The 21,722-nt window shown below is 51.1% G+C and overlaps 1 protein-coding gene across 5 annotated transcripts in view; it reads right to left on the bottom strand.

Annotated features, from left to right (window-relative positions):
* MICAL3 (microtubule associated monooxygenase, calponin and LIM domain containing 3) overlaps window positions 1-21,722 on the bottom strand; it is a 201,514-nt gene that overhangs the window by 26,091 nt on the left and 153,701 nt on the right. For 3 of the 5 annotated variants that reach the window (XM_055315367.1, XM_055315368.1, XM_055315369.1), the window contains 9 exons: window positions 18,667-18,920; window positions 14,582-14,719; window positions 13,344-13,406; window positions 9,626-9,739; window positions 8,750-8,896; window positions 8,272-8,354; window positions 4,922-6,773; window positions 4,340-4,434; window positions 631-681 (listed from right to left, as the gene is read on the bottom strand). In XM_055315367.1, coding sequence (XP_055171342.1) covers window positions 631-681; window positions 4,340-4,434; window positions 4,922-6,773; window positions 8,272-8,354; window positions 8,750-8,896; window positions 9,626-9,739; window positions 13,344-13,406; window positions 14,582-14,719; window positions 18,667-18,920 — 2,797 coding nt within the window. The remainder of the gene's footprint in view (window positions 1-630; window positions 682-4,339; window positions 4,435-4,921; window positions 6,774-8,271; window positions 8,355-8,749; window positions 8,897-9,625; window positions 9,740-13,343; window positions 13,407-14,581; window positions 14,720-18,666; window positions 18,921-21,722) is intronic. The other 2 variants (XM_055315370.1, XM_055315371.1) reach the window with 2 other exon arrangements.

The raw sequence follows: 21,722 nt of genomic DNA, 5'->3' as shown, positions 1-21,722 counted from the left end.
GGCCACAGGCCAGATCCAGGGCACATTCGTGCCTACAACTGCTTGAGCAGCCCCACCTGCAAACGTGGGCACTGACGGTGCAAGGCAGTGTCAGGTGCCTCGTGTGAACATTGACCAACCACTAAGAGACCTCTATTCCTAATGTCTTCTTTATTTCCTCCATGGGGAAAAAAAAGAGAGAGACAGTCTTTGAAAGACTTTAAAAGAGACTTCTGAATTCAACTCAGGAGTCTAGTCTAATAATCTTTAAGAGCTCAATTGACACTGGAGGGCCAGCTGAGCAGGTAAGTCCTAAAGGATCACTGTAGTGTTCTGGTGCCCTCAGCCTTTCACCTTGCAAGGCATGGAGCTGAGGGCTCGTGAACTCCCTACTCCTTGGTGCCCAGTCCCAAAGGGGCGGCCCTGGAGTAAGATGACCACGTGCACTCCAGCCAGTCAGGAGCAGGGGATCTCACCTTCCTCCGCCATGACACGGCTCAAGAATGTTCTGCTGCCAGTGTCTGCTAGTGCTCCATGCATGTGTGAACAGTTAGTGAGGATGTGGCTGGAGAGCCAGGGCTGGGGGCTGCTCCGGGTGGTTAATCACAGACATGCATGCAACAATGACCAGCCATGGGAATGAGACACTACCTTTGATGGATATGATCTCTTGAATGCCAAGGCGTGTGGTACATAAACCGACTTTTAAGGGAATGGCAACGGAAAACAAAACAGAATAGTAATAATAACAATTAAAAAAATTAAAACTAGAACACAGAAATGGAGCAAAATCAGAAGTTTAAAACAAACACGGAAGACTAAAGACTAAAACACATGATTATTTTTCACAACATCACACAGGACTGCGGAAGTGAGGAACCGGGGGATTCAGATCCTAGCAGCAGAGGCCAGTGAACCCCAGTTTCTGAATAAGGACTGGGTTCACTTTTCTACTGAGAAGACGGCTCTTCCTCGCTATGCCTCAAATCTTCTCTCTTTTCTTTTCACTCTCCCCTGGGTATAATAAAGCTATTCAAATATATGGGTATAGATGCTATTTCTCCTTCAGTAACCCAATCATTTGTGGAAATTCAGATGACTTTCAGCTCAGTGTTTGCAGGGGGCACAGGTGGTGGGAAATTCCTGTTGCCAGGGACACAGAAACACAGATGCAGAGCATACTGAGCAGCATCACTAAGGTTCTCTTCTAGAGGATTCTGTCTCTGCTGGCAAAGAAATCTTGGATGGGGTTGGGGGCCGTTTCTTGATTATACACTGTGAAAGGGGTGTTAAGTAGCATAAATAACTGATATTCACCAAAAATATATCAGGCACATATGTCCATATGTCTTGCCTCAGACTGACTCATCTCTCCCACAAACCAGAGTGAAAGGATGAATCTCATTATTAGAACAGTCAGTTAAAAAAACAGAAGACAGATAATTCCCCAAGCAGCATGTGAGCCACTCCATAGGAACAATGTAACCACAACTGAGGAACAGCACTGAATGTGGGCACCTGTGGCTGCTGTACAAAGTCAAGGGGGTGGGGGCAATCCTTGATGGAGGAGGTCAGATCCACAGCGCCCTACTTAGCATGGTTTCAGTCAGTAGTGACTAGAAGGGTGAAATTATGACACATCTGTGCTGTGCTGAGAGCATGAGGCCAGCTAGGGCCGCTGCTTCTGCTGTGAGACGGGGACCAGGGCCAGTCTATTCAAGAGCAAACGCACACGCCCGTGGCTGGGTCCCAGGGCTTAAGACACAGTGCATCACTTGTATGTAAAGTCAGATGAGGGAAAGAAAAGAGGTGAATGAAGATGATCTTTTGTTGGTAGGGTTAGAGGTGATGTATATATTTAATCTGTGTTATCTTAATTTTTCCAAATAAACATTTTCAATAAAAACGTCATTTTCAATTTGAGGTGTTTTTGTTTTTTGTTTTTTTTTTTTTAATGAAAGAAAACTCAGGCACCTGTTTCACAGACGCCTGACTTGGAGACAGGTATGTGATGCAAAAGGAACCATTTACCCAGCTGCTAGGGTCAGGCGTGTTAGCAAGATGCTCCCTCTTGAGTTCCAACCCCACTGTCCCTTTAGGTGTCCCCACTCCCTTCACTTACTGCTCTGAAAAATTTCTAACGTAGGAAAAGTTGGAAAAGGACAATGAACATCTTTACCTAGATTTGCTAAATGTTAGCATTTTGCCACATATTTGATATATATAATCTTTTTTTCCTGAATCATCTGTAGGCATTTTTTTATGCCTACAAATTTTAGCATGTACTTCTTAAGAACAGACACATTTTCCTACAATACTATAGTCCCTTAATGTCTTACAAGAAGTTAGCATTGACATGGAATCTCTGCACATCTACATATATTATACCATCCAGGATCAAATTCACTAAATTATTCCAAAGAGTCTGGCATGGCTGTTTTTGTTTTGTTTTCCTGCTTTGGCTTCCATCCTTGAAAATACAGTGCCTGCTCTCACCCAGCCTGACCCCACAGGATTCAGGTCAACCTGTGCAGGTTCAGCTTTGTCTTTAAATTCCCTGCTCAGCCTCTGTGGGACACACGTGGACCGTGAGGCCCCCAAGGCTTCTGATTCTGGGATTCCAGGAATGGGGTCTGTGGCTTGTTGGTCATGCAGAAGGGGAAGAGCTCGCTACGTGCCTCAGGCCAGCAAGGCCCCAGGGGAGGCTGTCCTCAGGGACCCACACTGCCAGAAGACAGTGTGGTACAGCCGGCAGGGCACCCTAGCACTCGGTGTCCCACCATGACATTTCATTCATGATAGAGAAATAGTGGCGAGAATGACCACAAAACCCACCACAGAGGGAGTTTCTGACCCACAGGAGATGAACTGGCTGAACAGAGGCCAAGTGAACCCCAGACCACACTGTCCTTCGCCGACCCCCCCTGGCTCCCCAAACTCCCAAAGCAGTGCCAGTTCCCAGAGTCAGCACGTGCTTAGGGACCCATGTACATGTCCAGAAACAGTTCTCAGGGCCACTCTTGATAGTAGTGCTGCTGCCTATGGGGAGAGCTGGACTCTGAGCTGGTCGGGCTGGGGCAGGTGGAAGCTGCCTCTGCACATGGCAGGGCAGGTAGGAGGCCTGACTGTTCACACGTTCTTCTAGGATAGTGGATAGGTAAACAGCTGGCACGGCCCAGAGAGATCAAGAGACCAAGGAGGAGAGGACTAAGAGATGGGTTCCTCCAGTGTGTCAGGTTGCTAAAGGCTGGGTTGGGCAGGGACAGGGGACTGGCAACAGGTGCAGAAGCCATCTTCACCTAACAGACATGTGCAGGGCTCAGGGGAGGGCAGACTCAAATCCGAGCCCCAGAGAACCTTGTGAAGAAGGTATATGATGTTCTGGGGACATTTTTCATTCAGAAAAGAGAGCTGAAAATAGCTGGGCTGTCGCCTGGGACACTCACCGTCCGTCCTGTGGCCACACAGTGGAGATGGTGTGGTTTCAACTGCCCTCAGGTGCTGCCCAGGCCTTTCTGAATTGTAGGCCCCAACCCACTACTGTCTCTGAGGCACAGATGCCCTGTTAGAACTTTCTCTAACCCCTCTCCCTTCTTTAACCTCACTGTATCCACACAGAGCTACAAGAGCCCTTGGAAATCAGAAAATGGAATAAATACCCAAGAGCCCTTCCACACTGAGGGTTTGCTTCTCAGGAGGGCTGCGTGGCCATATTATCTCCCCAGTCTGGGGCCTTGCAAGGGATGAGTTCCGATCCACAGTGCCCTACTTGGCACAGAATCCAGGTCAGGGTCCTGGACTGGTTCTTTAAGAGCAAACACTCCTCTCTAACCCACAAATGTACAGAGCACACAGGATGATAGGGCACATTCTTCACTGACTTAACCTCTGTCTACTGCTAAATTCATCGTGCCTGTCCCAACGTCCTCCAGACTCTGGGGCATGAGCAACTTCTTCCTCCTGTCACTCTGGACATGGGTGGATGCTATTCCACATGGGGTTTCTGAGGACAATGCCGGTAGCTTGCTGAAAATCTAGTGAATCTCTGAGCATGGAACGTCTCTGTCTTCTTCCCAAGAATGAAACACAGGAACTCTTGCCATTGAAACAAATAAGCCCCAGATGTTCACTAAAAAGAAAGAGCCCAAGAGAAGAACTCCCTTTATGTGTCTCTTACTTGAGCCTGGGCTGGGCTCAGGATTCAGCTGTATCTGCTGGGAGCTCAGAAGAGGGTGCGCACTCACCCCAGGCTTGAGATTTGCTTTCCTTTTCTTCCACCTCATCAAAGACCAATCAATCCTACACAGAGGATTGGGCTAGGCTTGACCCCTTCTGGAGCCCCGCCATAGGGCCTACATACCTCTCGCCTGGACTTCTGGGAGGACCTCTCAAGGAGGTCATCACTGGACAGGTCTGAGTCCTCTGAGAAGCTCAACTGGCGCCGCAGGTGCAGCTCTAAGGGGATGGAAATGAGAGACAAATCGAGGACACCACAGTGCTTTCCTGATTTCTACACTCGCCCGAGCCACCCAGGGGAGCAGGACAGAGGTTGGATTTCTTTCCAGTTCGAGTGACTCTTAACCCAGGGCCAACACCACGTAGATGATGCTGCAAAGACAGCCAGCCTTGCTCCTCCCCAAGGGGCCACCACTCCACCTTGCTCAGAATCAGGCCCTCCTCTGGCGTCATGTGGCTTGAGAAAGGGCACAGGCCTCCCAAGTCTCCCTTACTCAGTTCCAAGCTGAGTTTTAGAATTATTCTATCCTGCAGAATATGCACTGAAAGCCCACGGTTCCATTTCCTTCTTCCTCACCCTGTTAGCACAGCTCCTAGGAACCCTCGGGGATGCAGCACAAGCAATGGATTTTCTGAGAAAAACCAATGGCTGGAGGACAGCCCCCTCATGCCCTGCCCTAGGAGGGGTCCCTTGGTGTCGACCTACCTGCTCTCACAACAGGGGACATCTTGTGCTTGCCAGAGTCCACAGTGGCACCGCTGGAAGGGGTGCTGGAACAGGACTTGTCATCACCCTTCTTCTTTTTGTCCTTCTTGTACCCGGAAAAGACCGACTTCCACAGGGACTTGGGCTTGGCAGCAGCTTCCTCCAGAAGGCTTGGGCTGGGCTTCTCCGGGGGCCGGCCCTCACCTTTGGACTTCTTCTCTTTCTTGTTTCTGCGGGGGGAGAAGAGTGACGATCTCTTCTTGCTCTTCCCACTGGAGCCCTCGGATGAGGTGACCGAACCATCTGGGCCCCCTGAGTCCGATGGTGGGGAGAGGACCTCCTCACTAGTGGCTTCGTGCTTCAGGGCAGGCTCCCTGGGGCCTTTGAGAACTGGGCGTCTAGGGGACTCGGGGCTGAGGTCTTTGCCCTTGGAGGGAACAGAGGAGGCTTTGTGGGAGGTGCCTCCTGGGGGACTGGAGGTCCCAGCCGCCATCTCCATTTCCTTCATCCTACTCAGCTGCTTGGCCATAGCGTCTCTCAACGCCTGGCTCTTCACAGACTTCTCCCTGGCTCGCATGCGCTCCTCAGCCAGCTCCTTGGCTTCTGGAGAGACTAAGGGCAGGCCCCTCTTCTGTGGTTGGACCCCACTCTCCAGAGTAGGCAACCTACCATTCTCCTTGGCTAGGGGTGGGTGGAGGGGCCTCTCCATGCGGGGCCAGTAGGAGGGGGGTGTGAAGAACTTCTCCTGGAGACTCGAGTCCTCGGTCTTGTCATCATAGGTGTCCTCCACATCATCGGCAAATGGGATCTCATCCACGCTCTCCACAAACGACTTCCGCATCTCCTCTTGGAGGGGCTGGGTGGGCTCCCGGGGGGCCCGCATGAACGACGCAGGTGGTGGTGGTGGAATCACCGAGGCCTTGGGCTTGGCATCCTTATGCTCATGAGTCTGATATGGCTTCCTCCGAAGAGTTGCGGGCTCCTCGTCTTGGGGTGGTGGTGGGGGTGGGCTTGAAGGGGGAGTGAGCATGGTGGAGTCTGATGTGTTGAAGCTCTGGCTGCCCAAAGTCTTCATGTTGGAGGAGCTCCCGTGAAGGCCCAGCCCGGAGCTGCTCGACAGATCTCTCCTCTCCTCCTGGGAGCTTTTCAGCTCTCTGTCCGACGGGGACTTGGGGGTTGGCAGGAAGGGCTGGTCATCGTCTGACTTCGGCAGGCCTAGTCTCTTAGGAACAGGTGGAGGCTTCAGAAGCTGGAGTCCCTCCCCCTCAGGAGACTTCTCCACTGCATAGGATTTTAGGGACACTGGTTTAAAGGCAGGTGAAGGGAAGCTGGGCTCATACACCTTGCTCCGATCCACAGGTGTGAGCCCGAGGCTGCGGCGGATCTCAGCACTCTTCATCCAGAACTCTGCCACCAGGTCATTCCGCTTCAGGGCCTCATCCACAGCGAGAGGGCTGCCCAGCCTGTCCTTGGTGTCCCCTTGGTTCTTCAAGGGGAGGGGAACCACTGGGATAGATGTTTTGGCCGAAACAGGCTGGAGCCGTATGGGGGACTTGGTGGGGGATGGGGCCGTGGTCTCAGAGGAAGGCTGAGGCTGGGAGCAAATGGGAAGCTGGGTGCTGGTGGGGGTGGAGGTGGCCAAAGGCGACAGGCACTGTGAGCTCACTGGGGAGGTAGGTGTCCTGGCTTCTGGCAGAGCCACCGGCTGAGAACGGATGGGGGAGCATGCAGCTCTCTGACTGCAGGGCACTTCCACCTTGGGCTTCACTTTGGGGAGCAAAGGCTTGGGGAAAAGGCTCTCTTCGGGCAATTTCGCCTTGGTGACAACAGAGGCAAGTGGGATTTGGGCCCCCTGCAGAAAAGGAAGATAGAAGCTGCTAAGAAGGCAGGGTTCAGTGGTCAGTAGAAACCCACTGGGAGCACTCTCACAAACAGCCTGTGTTTATGAAACTAATTCTTCTCTTTGTTCTTTAGGCTGTCATTTAAATGGCTCCAGGAGAGTGGTTCTCACTTTCTGCTCTACTTGTTCCATTTTTATTTTTTTATTTTTTTAAAGATTATTTATTTATTTATTTATTTATTTATTTATTTATTTATTTATTTAAAGAGACACACACAGAGAGAGGCAGAGACACAGGCAGAGGGAGAAGCAGGCACATGCAGAGAGCCTGACGTGGGACTCGATCCAGGGTCTCCAGGATCACACTCTAGGCTGCAGGCGGCGCTAAACCGCTGCGCCACCGGGGCTGCCCTACTTGTTCCATTTTTTTTTTTTTTCTAATTTATGACAGTCACAGAGAGAGAGAGAGGCAGAGACACAGGCAGAGGGAGAAGCAGGCTCCATGCACTGGGAGCCCGACGTGGGATTCGATCCCGGGTCTCCAGGATCGCGCCCTGGGCCAAAGGCAGGCGCCAAACCGCTGCGCCACCCAGGGATCCCTACTTGTTCCATTTTTAAAGCCACTCCACTTTGTTGAACAGACTCAGCTTTCAGGGTTTGGTTCATCTAAACACATCTTAAATTCTCTGTGCACTGAGATGGACACTGGCCACGGCACACTAATAGATTCTGCTCTTCCGACTTCAGACCCCATGAGCTCTACGTCTCTGATATATGAAAATAGGGACCAACACTCTAAGATTTAAAACAGCTATTTTTATACAGTCTATACTACGAATTGCCCATCCCAGGAAGCTCAAAGACCCAGATATTCCTGTAAGAACCTTATATCACCCCACCCATGAGTCTCAGTGAAGCTTCCCCAATTTCATGGATGAAATCACCAAATTCATCTTGCTTCTTAGAATCCCAAAGACCAAATCAAGTCAATGTAGGTCTTGAGTTTGGCCTCCCTCCCCGATCTGTCCTCCAGATCACATCTTGTGAAACATGTTCCCTAGGACATACTGTTGCGATCTGTTTACGGAGCATTCTCCAATGTGTGGCTCACAAACCACTGGTAATTCAGATGCATATTTTTATTTTAAAACTCAAACATTCATTTTAACATAACACTAAGAAACAAATGCATCATCACATCAAACCAAAGATTCCATAAAAATTATTGCTTTAACTTAAAAATACATTTACTTTTAAAATGGTATGGTATGATAGCAGAGTGACACAGTGGTGGGATGACCCAGGTTTTAGATTGGGGCCATGCAGGATTAGGGACACTGCCCAGGGTGAGGACTGAGCTGCATCCCCTCTGCCACTCCTGTTTTCAGCAGCCGCACTGAACACAAGAATCAAAAAGTGGGTTCACATCCGGGCCCTAAGACAAAGGAATTACTATGTGCACTCAGGGTCCCATTGGTCCTGTCCCCCACAGTGAGCTCCGAGCCCTTACCTCTGCCTTAGGGCTGTGGCCTGGGGACCGCAGACCAGCTTGCTCCTCAGGGGACAGGGCAGGGTTGGGGACCCAGGTGAGACCTGAAAAAAACAGAAACAGGGTATGTAAGAGGAAGCTCTACCACCTTCCCTTCTCTCGGAGGGCTCCTCTCCCAGCCGGCTCTGAAGGAAAATGCTTTCCAGAGTGTCCCTGATGCCACTTCTGCCAGTGTCATTAGTGTGTGATCTGTGTGCAGCTAGGAGACGGACCTCCCACCCTTTCACAGCTCCAGAGCACACACAAAAGGGCTGTCAGAGAAGTCATGTGCAGGGTCCCTGCATGGGGCAGGGGCAGGAAGACACCTGGGGGCTGGCATGCATCATGCCGACTCTGCTGCAGCTCCGCTCCCGTGACCTGTGTCCTCGGGGCTGCTCTCACCATGGTGGGCTCTCAGCGGGAATTCTGGAAGCAGTTTCTCCTGAGACAACAGACTTACTTCTCTCCGGATGCCCTGGTGTGACCTCAGGTGGCTCCTCCTCATTCTCTGAGACCCTCAGCTCCAGGTCTGCCTCTACCGCCGCCTGGTGCTGCACGCGGAGATCTGTCTCAGCATCCGATGGGATCCCGTCAGACCAGCGCTGATCTGGCGGGCCGAAGGGAGAGCACAGCACCCGAGTGAGGCCCTGGCATCCCTGTACCCGAGAGCAGCCAAACCAGTGTCACTGCTTGAGGTCAGGACCTGGCCCTGTGTCCTTGTTAAGCTCTGCCCACCGGGCCCACCAAGCTCCTGAGCCCCGGCCCAAAGTGCCTTATTCTCTGCAACACTGTGCTCTCACCGAAGCCTGCGGAGCTCCATTCATTCTTTTTCTATATGCACCCGACAGCACCTGACGGGCCACAACAGAGTGAAACACAGCACCGGCGCCTGGGAAGGGTCTGCCTCACCTGAGGTCTGTGCTTCTTCAATCCCACAGTCTGCACTCCCCAGTCCTGCCTGGACTCCACTCATTTCTCATGCTGCTCTCTGCCCCCTTTCCCCAGCCACCCAGACTGTCATTCTTATGCCATCTCCTTGTAGGTCCCCTCTGAGCACATTCACAGACCTTCCACAGGGTACCCAAGCTGCTTGGTTTCCCAAGCACAGCTTACTGAACGCAGGCTATGCTGGACAGTGGCCAAGGGGCGGGGCCACATGTGTTCAGGTTAGTGCCAGAACAAGGGGCGTGACCAGCAGACCTAACTAACAGCTGTCTCATCTGAGCGCCTTGCTTTTTGCTTTAACGTCTATTATCTTTCCGGAGTTTCAGTCACACACTGGGGGGAAGAGGGTGGTTAGCGCAGTGCAGAGAGGAGGCTCTGAGGTTCCCCGTACCATCGTCCAGCTCAGCACCAGTGTCCCCTGTGTCCCCATTCTCTGTGGCCTCCCCTTCTATCTTTGCTGGCTCCGAGTCCACATCTTCCTCCAGGTCATTCTCATCAAATGGGACTGTAAAGCAGAAATGTTCAAAGGAAGGAAGAAAAGGACAGATAGATGGAGAGCCTGCCTGTGCAGGTGTACACAGATGGTGGTCTTCCCAGGGCTGCCAGGTGAAGACCTTACGAAGGGGGCAGAGGGACTGAGGGGTCTGGATTTGGGGTGCTGGTGAGGGCCTGGGACCAAGTACATGGTGCTAGCTCGGTTCTGCTCCAGCGGGCCCAGTGCAAGAGAGCAGCTTTGGCTCTGGCCACCCCCCTGTCCCCGAGGCTGCTGTAAGCTCCTCCCTGTAAGGAGAGAGGGGATGTGCTGCTTCCCCAGGCCCAGCAGACAGACACCAGCTGCCGATCCAGCAGCAACAATGACTCTCATGCCAGCACTCTCTGGACCTTGTCACATGCCACAAGTCTTAATCCTCACCATATATGCTAGAGGGTTGGAGGGGAATCCGGGGCCAGACACTTTAGGTGATATGCTCATGGCCATGCTGCTCATCTAGCAGGTGCGGTGCTGTGTGCAGGGGAGACCCCTGCTGGGTGAGTGACTGACGGGACACATGAAGGCAACGACCTCCCCTTTCAACCCGCAGGGGTTGCAGCTTTGCTTGTGGTAACTCAGAGAAATTTCTTTTAAAGTGTGTGGGAGGGTATGTAAAGTTCATATTCTAGACTCAAGAGTAGCCCTTCGGTGCTGCTGAACAAGGCAAAGCATGCGTCGACTTCATATTCCTCAGGATGAACCAGCCCCTAAACACACACACACACACACATACTCTCTCTCAGACCTGTTCCCAAGCATACCTGAAACTCGCACTAACAGTTTGGACTAAGAGAAAGTAATTAAGAAAGCCACACGGGCTGCTTTAAAGGATGCTGTGAGATCCCAGCATTACCTGGGAGTCACAGACCCGTCTGTCCAGGGGCTCTAAGGGCATCTTCCAGGGTTCTAAACACAGCCACTCTCCAAACACCTCTAGAGGTTCTCACTTCAGGAAAAGGGCTCATGCTTAGATGTATACATCCTGGAGCTGGAGGCTCAAAGCCCAGGGGGGCAGCGGGCAGCAGAAGTATGGGCTGTGGCACAGCTGGGTAGATTTCTTCAAAGCCTCTCAAGGAGAGGCTCTCTCAGGTCACTGGTCTCCTTATCATCCAGCCTTGTGAATCTGTATCCCTGTTTCTGGAAGCACGTGCACAGTGAGTGTGGCACAAACACTGAGAGTGGACACTAAGGTCTGAGTATGAAGAAAGTCAAGGAAAGTCAAGTGACTGCCTTTGGAGGTGGGGTGGGGAAGACAGGGAAGGGGCACTTTGAAGATGCTGGGGTTGTGTCCTTTCTTGACCTAGTCACAGGTGTTTTTGTTAAAAAAAAAAAATTCCTTGGGGCACTTGGGTGGCTCAGTCGGTTAAGCATCTGACTCTTGCTTTCGGCTCAGGTCATGATCTCAGAGTCGTGAGACCCAGCCCCGCACTGGACTCCCCACTGGGATGGGGAGTCTGCTTAAGATCTTCTCTCCCTCTGCACATTCCCCCCACCCTGCCCCTCCTCACAGGCACAGTTGTATTCTCTCAGAAAATAAATAACAATAGTAATAATTCCTTAAGCTGTATAACTATCTTACCACCCCTTTTGAATACTCAAGCTTATTAAAAATAAGGTGATGACTTGCATCTGATTCTGGGGAAGCATACAAAATAGGTTTGGGATGGACTCTGTGGAAAGATGGGAGAATTCCAGAATAAGTTCTAGGCTGGCACATAGTGGATATCACACCCCTCCTTTTGAGATACCAGAACAGCCCATGGAGCTGGTAATGCCAAGATGCTTTCCTGTGATGGTGGCATTTGTTGGGAAAAGTACCGGGGGTAACACTACTCCATTATTTCCATAGGTTTAAAGCATTTATATGATCACATTGCTGTTTCAGTTTGTCAAACTCCAGGAGTAGGATTTCTGAGGAACAAACAGAAGTCTCTGTGCCTCCTCAAACCTGAGCTATCATCTGGATAACGAGCTCATGGTGTCATGACACCATTTGTGAAGCGGTAAGGCACAGAGGCCTCTCTTTCCCCCTTGAATTTTTCTCCTTTGGCAGTCACTCCAACCCAGTGGAAACGGAACCAGGGCTCATTCCATTAAAGTCCATCATGCCCAACATGTATGCTCAAATGAGTCTGAGTGCCTGGGCATCAAGATGGTAATTTATACTCTGTCAGCAAGTGTCCTGGATGGGAGCACCAAGGAGACCATGACAAGACTCCTCAGCTTGGCACAGCTCCAGTCAGGATAGCCCGATCCCCGGCCCTGTCCCTCGGCCCCCATGTGGTTCTCCAACTCAGAGCAGCTACTAGGGAATGCCTGTTGTAGAGGCATTTCAGATAGGTACTAAGTCTACAGTCCATGTGAGTACCTTGAAAGGAACAATTGTCATATATATCAAAAAACAAACAAGTGAGGGACATCAATGCAGCAGCAGCAGATGCTGGAGAAACGCAGCTCGAGGGATGGAACTGGGAGGTTCACCCGTGTTAGGATGGAGTGCAGAGTGCTAGAAGCTGCCACACACTATGGAAGCTGGGAATCACAGACATACTGAGCTTCTGCTTTGTTTCAGCTGCCAGCTGGGAAGTCCTGACACCCCAGCCTTCTCCACCATCCTGGGAGACTGACTGGTTAGGAGAGATGGCCAGCAGCTTCTGCTCCCAGGGCTTGGGTGTGACCACAGGTCCAGCTCTCCCTGCAGCTCTGTGACTTGTGTGCCTGGTGCCCACGAGTGAGGACAATGAGGGGGCTTCTCAGAGGCAGGTGGTGAAGATCTGGGGGCTCCCATCCTACTCAGCCTAGAAGCAACCACCAGGACTACAGTTCTCAACCAGGGGACAACACTGCCCTCCTTCAAGTGCTATTTGATACTGTGTGGGCCACTTTTTGGCTGGGGCAGGAGGTTGAGGCTGCGTGGCTGACATTTTGAGGGCAGAGGCCAGGGAAGTTAAATGTCCCGTAATGCAGAGAACTGCCCGGCCCCCACCGAGCACGGCTGTTGCCCACATTGAGAGACATCTCTCCAGAAAAGGTCAGGAGAGACAACCAAGGTTTCTCAGCTATCTCCTGGCCCAAGTATTTAAACAGACCTTGCACCTCAGCACAGAGGTTCCCTGTGCCCCCCTCTTCACTGAGGAGTCTTCCATAGGTCCCTGAGTCCTCAATGTCTCGTCCTCTGTAGTTGGGTGATTTGGTGGAATATTAACTGATTCCTCTACCTTCACACCCCACTGCTCCATAACTGAACTACTACAGACTTTAAAAATCACGCTGAAAAAGTTCCTTTAGCTTTGGCCTTTCCCCAACCTTTATTGATAATAATAACAACAAGTTCACTTCAGTTCTGTCTATGCTCTAGGCTCTCCTCCAGACCTTCCCTGAAGGGCGTGGGGTGCGTGTCTGGTCCATGCAAGGATGGGCTGCCTGAGTGAGGCATGCACGTGCCCCCCCGCCCGCCAACCCGCAACCTCGGCATGCACTAGCAGCAGGACCAGAATTCTAGTGTTAAGGTACCAGCGGAGCTGCCGAGAGAGAATGGTTATGGTGAGTGGGGAGGGAACAAACATCACCAGACTACCTCCGGAGACCGTCTCCAGCCAGGCCTGCACTGCTGCGCGGCGTATGGAGGGAAGGTCAGGCACTGAATTTAAAACAGACGACAGGTACAAAGTTACACAGGGTTGCAGACTCCCAGGGAGGAGAGCTGAGCTCATTTTAAAGCCCCAAACAGGAGAGAAACAGAGATGTTACAAGCCAGAGGCTGCTCTGGCACCAACGAGGGGTCATCATCCGGCTGTTAGCCTACACAATGGGCATCCAGGATGAGAAAAGGGAAGAAAACACAGGGAGGGTCATTGGTGGCTCAAGGCTGCAGAGCTAGCCCAGGCCAGTCCCACGTCCCTGCTCAGCAGGGTCTTTCTCCTCACTCCTGCTGAGTGTTTATGCTGCTGCAAAATAGTTAACAGAGGCTGGTCCTGCCAACAGGTGAGGACTTGGGGCAGGGGAGGATCCGATGGCCCTATCCAGGGCTAAATTTCACGAAGGCAGGAAGCACCTCCTTTGTAGACTCAGAGCCTCCCAGGGTGTGTGGCCCCAATAGGCGTTGGATGGACTCACAAGGATGAGCGAGTGAGAGTCAGAGGTTGGTGACACCAAGGATCCATATTTAGACAGTGCATATGCTGTGGTCAGAAGGCAGGGAGGATGGCGTGGCAGCTGCCATATCCCTCAGCAGCCACCGTCCTTCCCTTGTATTGCTTGCTATTTCTGGAAGAAGTCAGACTAAAGTTTGTCTTCATGCTACTGTGGAACACAGACCATCTCACCTAGAACCCAGCACTGGACGTTATGCTAGCTAAAAGGCCTCCCGGATCTAAATCTCTTCTTAACACTTCATTTCAGTTCAAAATTTGCTCCACCCCCTCACCCCCCACCCTGTCCTGCCAATGTACATTCACACTCAGACACACCATACAGGGAAAGCACCAGAACATTTTACCGAGTGGACAGTCACCTTGTCTAGTCATACGGGGAAAGAAAACAAGTTCTTGGTTGTTCCAAGGTCAAGTTCATTTTACTATTTTGCATGCATGGAGAAAGAGCTCATAATTTCTGAACCCATAGAGAACTTTACATATCCTCCAACAACAGCTAAGGACAATGGTCACAATTAACATCGGGAAAATAAAATCGTTCGTGGGCTCACATTTTGATCAAACTGATGGCTTTGGCCATAATGGAAGAGTCCTCTGCACCAGTGAGAGGGGAGGCAGGGACAGAAGGTGCTCTGAGGGGCACCAATCTTGAAACAGTTACCTCTAGAAGTGGAGGACTCAGAGGTTGGGACCATTCGCTCCTCCTCCTCTTTCTCTCGGATATGTGTCCAGTGCACATCAGCCTGGATCTCCAAGGGGTCGGCTGGATTTACGATCTGCTGTAGCCTCTGGCTCCCGACTAGTTTGCCAAGGTCAGAGGTAGAGGGATGAGGAAGAGAGAGATGACAGAGAGGAAGGAAGCAGAAAATAAACGGTCAAGAGAGGGAGGGGATAGAACACCACAGGAAAGGAAACAGAAAAAAGTTACTGTGTTTGCCAGGGTCAGTTTGAATCAGAAAGAGGCAAAAGTTGAGAACACCCATATACATGCGCACACATGTGCACACACACAATTTCTACTTGTTCCATGTGACTTAGTTGTTCCAAGCTTCTCTTATACTCTTAATTTCAATGAATAGAACCATACATTCCACTCCAAACAGAAAGAACTCTCCTTTCTGATGCTCTTTTCATGTCATCTGCATTTGAAGGACCCAAATGCCAAGTCAGAAAAAGGGGCAGGTTACAAGTGGCCTCTGAAGGGCTATCTCCGTGGGTCAGGAGCACTCGGCTCTGTTACCCAGCACAGTGTGAGATCCTGGAGGATGCACTGTGTGTTCTGTTCCTTCTGTGGTCACACAGAGTGTGCTTATTGCCACCATGCTGACAGCTTCGCCTTTAAGCCAAGTGACAAGAGAAAGGTAGGATGGGACAGTACCATTCTGTCATGAGCCAGCTAACTCATGCAGGGCAGAAACTTACTTTGCTGGTACTTTAGTATTTATCTTTTGCAGCTAGAGAGAGAGAGAGAAAAAAAAAAATTCCCCTTCCTTAAAAGGTCTCATGCTGCATGCTGGTCTGTGGCAGGGACACAGCTATAAGGACAAAGGAGTTTGGGGAGGCAATGGCTGGGAGAGGAAGCACAGATCTACCCTGTAAATCCCAAAGCTGTGGGGGTTTGTGGGCAGGAATAAAGCAACACCTCTCTGCTTTTCCTGAGGTCAAAGCCCTTTTCCTGAAAACTCCATTTGGCACCCTGCAGCTATATGAGAACTCGCCAGCGGATCCTTCAGATGATTCCTGCTGTCAGAGCCCAAGGAATATGCATACAGCCCCCGCGCCCCGTAAGCTCCCTGTCACTGGTGCTTGGACCATGCCACACAGTTGGGTTAAAATAAAGAACAGCCAGCAGCTTAGAGAGGGGACGCTTTGGGAGGTGGGATGGCTTTCCAGGCAGGAAGAGCAGGTGCCACCTGATCTGAAGGACTCTGGGATTCCTGATGGGAGCCCACTCTTCACAATCTAAGGGGACAATTTGGCTTTGGCTTTATCACCACCATGGCACCTCTTAATTTTTAAGCAATGGAGAATGTGATATGGACAGAAAGTACCAGTAGGGCCACCAGGTGTGGATGTGGGCACCACGTGGTGTTAAATGTGAGCTGGGAGCCCTGCATGCACTCTCTCGTTAGAGTTGCTGGTCTCCACAGATTGATGTCTCTAAGGTCAGTTGGCTTTCATGGTGTTGGATGGGGCTAAATATGGCAAAACCTCCCAACAGTTTGAACATCCTAGGACTAAGGAAGGTAAGTTAAAGAGAAAAATGTGAAGCCTTTCTTCAACTTCTAAGCAACAAAGAAAAGACAGTGAGCCTTCTCCCTGGATAATGTTCTGCTTCCTGTTCATAAATGTGGCCTTAGGGAGTCCTCAGCCAGTATGTCCTCCTTTCTCAGAGAAATGTTACAGGGCACAGTGGAGGGAGGTTCTGGGCACCTATGCTTGTGATGAGACCTATGCTGGTTCCGCCACTTACGAGAGTGTGACTGCAACATGAGGTTTTCTATATTAGAAGAGGCTGAGTCTTTGCTAGAGCAGGGGAGTTGCAGCAAAGCCTACCAGGGGCACAGATGGGGGCCAATGCTCAATAAGGCTGCTTCCAGAGTCTTCTCTGCCTTCTCCCTGACTCCCCTCGTCTTACATGCCATTGTCTACATGCCCATTCATGAAGGCTGGGCCCAGGGACAGGTGCCAAAGCCCGTCAGCATTGTTTTATAAAACGCCGATCTTTTCATGTGGGACCTGCTCTTGATGGCAAATTCTGGATGGCTGCTAGGGTGCCAGGGCATAAGGTGGGTGAGGGCAAAGCGGGTACCTTTACGTGTACCCATACTTTCTTCCTGTGACAGCTGCCGGAGCCACTGGCCTTGTAGGAGTTCTCTGTCCCAGGGGCAATACTCCCCTTCTACAGCAGGGGGGGTCAGACACCCACAAACAGCATCAAGAATCCCACACGGGGTGGGGGTGGTAAAGGGAAGGGAGGAAAGAGAACAGAGAAGAGTTATTTGCAGGTGCAAGGTGAGAACATCCTGTCACTGTCTACGCAGCCAACGAAGCCCACTGCCCAGGAGACACACACACACACCGTGGGCTCGGAACAGTCCTGAGGTGTGGCTGCATCTGCCAGTATGTGTTTCTCCAGTGAAATCCCATTCCCTGCAGGTTGCGTCTTGACACTAGCTCCAGATCCAGGACATTAACTCTGTGTGGGGGAAAGCAGGGCTAAGCTCTCCCGCAAAGGGCACAGACTTTGACCCTAAGCCATGTCTGGGGCTACAAGCCACAGAACATATGAATCAGCAGCTTGAGATGATGATGTCTGAAATGATACAAACAAAATAACCTTCCCCCAGATGCGGATGCAGATGTGCTGTGGACACGCCCTCTGACTGACAGGGAGGCAGGGGCAGCCCGGAGCCTGAGCCAGCACAGCTCTGCAGACACAGCGCTACAGAGAAAAGAACCCAAGACACCAGCTTCCTGGACCAGCACCTGCCTCCTTTTTGCACGGACTGTATTCATTGCTCATCAGAATGGGGAGGGAGGGACAACCCAACAAACTGCGGCCTCTGTGGGCCTCACCCCTGCCTCTGTCTTTGGAGGGAAGAGCACAAGAGAACTAGGTCTAGAGAGGTCCTCAGGGGCCTGAGGAAGTGCTGTGCCTCTGACCACTCACCCTGGTGCCAGGCACCCTGAGGGCAGGGGAGGCTCCTTCCTTCTTGTCTGCCCCGCTCACCAGGGTCTCGAAGGTCATAGCTCCCGGGACAGCCCAGTACTGCACACCCCGTCTGGGAAGGGCTCCGTATCTGCTCAGCCCTAGTTCCTTCACATGCCCAAATGCGGGTAGGACTGGGCTGCCAAGCACATTGAATTCCAGCAGCAGCAGCAGAGAAAGCTAGCACCAACTCTATGGGGCCCAGGGCTGTAAGAATTTAAGGTGCCTCTCTGATAATGGCTGGGAGGGATCGCCCCTCTTCCACACCCTGTGCCCTGGAGACAGAGCACAGCGTGAAGGATGTGGCACTGGTGTCAGGGGCACTCGGGTCTCTACCCGTCCGGGTTTCTTTCCCACCACTCACCAGACTTCGTGCAGCCAGGGCAGGGCAAGAATGACCCTCTGCCATACAGAGGCAAGAAAGGAGGCCCACCGAGTTCATCATCACTCCATGACACACACAGCCAGAGGTAGGCGCAGAACTGCAATGTTTCAAGTCCAAGGCAAGAGAGCATTTCAGAGCCAGCCGGATGGACTGAACACTGGGCTGATGCTCCAAACATGTTACTACCTGTCATCAACTTAACCCTGTTTAGTGAGCGCCTAGCCCCTCCTCAGCGACAACAGCTCTGAGCAGAGTGAGATTCGGTATTCTGCAGCCTCCAATATCCTGGACTTGGAGTCAGGGAACTCTCTAGAAAGCTAAATTCCCTCTCTTCATCAAAATAATTTTAACGGAAAGTAAAGGAAAAAAAGAGAGACAACGAGGAGAGAAGGTGTAACCTAATTTGCTGACCCTCTGTCTTCTCCTTCCAGTTTCTACTCAGAATGTGCACAAGAGACAGTCCTTCCACTGTCAATGGCCTCCTCTGCCTCCAAAATTCAGGTCAGAGGGAAAGGCAGGAGGGATCGTCTCTGGGCGGTGGGAGGCATATCCGTGTGACTCCAGCCACAGAAACTTTACTGAGGCACAGAACCAGACTGCCTCAGGGATGGGATAGGGTCCGAGTTAGGAGAAGAGATTTTTTTCTGACCTTCACTAGACTCTTCCTCTTCCTCTTCATATTCTTCCTCCTCCTCCTCCTCCTCCTCCTCTTCATACTCCTCGTCCTCCTCATCTTCTTCATGCCCAGGCCCATAGCTCTTTGAGGCCTCTAGCTCCTCTTCACTCTTTCCTTTCAGAAGAGCATGGATCCTCACGGCCTCCTTCCAAGGAACACCGCCCAGGTCCGAAGTGGGCAGAGGAGGCTCTTCTTCCTCCTCTTCCTCCATCTCTGACTCAGAACTGCTGTGGGGAAACAACCACACAACCAGAGTGAGGGAATGATAAAAACTGAGGAGACAGTTGAAAATCACAGCCAGAGGCAAAATGTCCCAGCAAAGCAACTGCTGGGCAGGAAGGGAGAGAGGACACACATGGAGGGGTGCGGCGTGCTTTCCTGCCCAGGTAAGACAAAAAAGGGGAAGGGGAGTGAGTAGAGAGCCAGAGGAAATACACACATATGAGTGACCCCTACACAAAGCCACACAGGCCAACAGCCCAGTCTGGGGTTGTCTCTATTCAGTGAATGGCAACCACACTGAGTCCAGTGTCAAAGGCCCTCAGAGACATAGGAAGCATAGAGAGAATGTCTCCCTTCATCATGATCTACTGTTGGGCTTGAGGAACTCAATTCTACTTGACTCAGGTGGGTTGGAAGGCTCTCGTGGGAACCATGGTAAGAAAGATGAGCTGCCTCCAAGAGGCTTGAAATGAAGTCTTAGCCACAAATGGGCTGGCCATCAAGGCGTGTGTGATGGAGGGAAGGCAGCATGTTCAATTCCACAGTGTCTCCCTGAAGCCCCCCTATGTGCCATGCCTGGAGCAGCATCCTATGAGCACACACAGTTAACATGCAGCAAAGGCACTGTTCACTGAAATTATAGTACAGGGACTAAGGGAAGAGGGTAGAAACACATGTCCCATCCCTGGGGTCCCCACCCTTGACGACCAGCCATGTTTCCCACCAGCATTCTCCCCTTACACAGAGCCCAGAGCTCAGCTTGGCAGAGAAGCAGCACTTGATGCCAGAAGATGCTGGCCATGACTCCTGAGAGCCAAAATCCTGGATCTCCACCCTTAGGGCTACCACCCCAGAGCATTTTTACCCTCCTCCCTTGCTGGCAGAGTACGATGGAGAAAAACCCCATACACCACTGAATAAATGGAAGTTTCTCAGGCCTGGTTCATGGCCTGATAATTTCCCAAAAGCCTTTTCCAGGAGAGGCTTTGCCCTCAGGGAGAAACATGTAGTTGGCTGGGATGGAGGAAATTTGGCTTTTACAGTCAAGCATGGTCCAACCTCTGGCATGAAGAGCCTCCAACCCCAGAAGCAACATGCATGGGCTGGATGTCCAGTCCTGCCTTCCTGTGATGGTAGGGTGCTCCCTCCCCACTCAGAATGGGCCTGTGGAGAGGGAATCAGTGAACACAGTGTGATAAGGTCAAGGACATTCCACTACTAGTGCTACTGGTACCTGTGCAGTAGAGAATTTAACCTGGCCTTTGTCTCAGCACCTGGGAGATAAACTCTAAGTCCCTGGAAGGTCCTGCCTGATAGGAATGGCTTTATTTCTCTGGGATCCTTGGGTTATGGTGGATAGTCTAATAATGTGATTGGGGTGAGGGCTGACCACATCAGAAAGACCAACAATTTGGGGGTGGAGGCTTGAGTCATGCAGGATTACTTGGCCTGGAGACTGAGTTCAATCACACCATGTAGACATTCAGTCATTCAATGTCTAGGTAATGGAGCCCCAATAAATCTCTGAATACCCAGGCTTGGATGAGTAATAGTATAGGGACTTCATCACACATTAACACCAGGAAAGTAACCCTTCCCTGCCTCTACAGGGAGAGGACCTTGGAGGCTCGGCATCTGTACTTTCTTGGACTCTGCCCTGTGTGCTTCCTCACCTGCTGATTTCAATCAGTATCCTTCCCTGTAATTAAACCATAACCACCAGTATAAACCTTTTAATCAGCCTGTGCATCTTTCTCAGGAACCAAGGAACTTGAGGGTGGTTTTGGGAATCCCCACACTTCAGCTGGGTCAGGAGTGAGGGCAGCCTGGATGGCTGCATGCCCATGACTTCCCAGGTGACTGGTTCTCACAGAGCCACACTGGCTCTGCTCCTTACCAGCTGTATGACCCTGAGCTGACTACTCATCCTGAGCGTCAGCATCCGCAGCAGTCGGGAGGCAAAGCTTACACCTGCCTTGTAGAAGTGTTGTGAAGGTTAGGGATTTGCTTGCTTTTCATGTTTGTGTTACACTCTGAGACACCGGCTGTTTACCTATTTGTTTACTCATTTACATATTTCTTCCTTCATTCAGTGGACATTTTTGAGTACCTATTAAAGTTCACCCAGTTAGGTACAAAAATAAAGAGAGACAGCTTCTTCCTGTGAGGAGCTCACTTTGGTGAATATTACTTCATTCACTCAGCCACTAAAACTTACTGAGCATCTTCTCCTTATAATGCACTTCCTAGACATTGCAGGGGATACAACGGTGGCACAAAAGATCCTTACTCTCAGGGGGAGAGAAGAAGCAAACACAGCATGATAAAGTAAGGTAGAGCAGAGCTGTAGTGGGATGGAGGGTCGAGGGGAGGCAGTTTAAGACAAGTAAAGCTAAGAATCTGGACCATGGAAAGCTTGGCATCTGGATTTTGACTTTCAGTATTTAGTTAGGTATTATTTTTACCTTACTTTTGTGTTGTCATTTGTTTACTTTCTTACTAACAATAATGTGTAACCTAATGTATACCACTTAATATCTTTCAGACATGAAATAAGGATAAGAACACTTTCTACACCATCTTAAATCTTAATGTAAATTTGGGCAGAAGGCAGGCCTGCTTGTTCTCCCCTCCTAGCCAGGTCCACAAAGGCTACCCCGGTGGTCAGCAGGCTCAACGGGCTCTCACTGTGGCTTCCTGGGAGGGGGCTTCCATAGAGCAGATTCCTTGGACTGTGCCACGTCAAAAGGATGGCAGCACTGTACGTAATGTAAGCAATGACCACTCTATGATAAGGGCAATGGGGC

Source organism: Nyctereutes procyonoides, unplaced genomic scaffold (assembly GCF_905146905.1).
Source record: "Nyctereutes procyonoides isolate TBG_1078 unplaced genomic scaffold, NYPRO_anot_genome, whole genome shotgun sequence".
NCBI lineage: Eukaryota > Metazoa > Chordata > Mammalia > Carnivora > Canidae > Nyctereutes > Nyctereutes procyonoides.
Note: the sequence above shows the minus strand (reverse complement) of the source record. Positions and strands in the feature narration are given on the sequence as shown.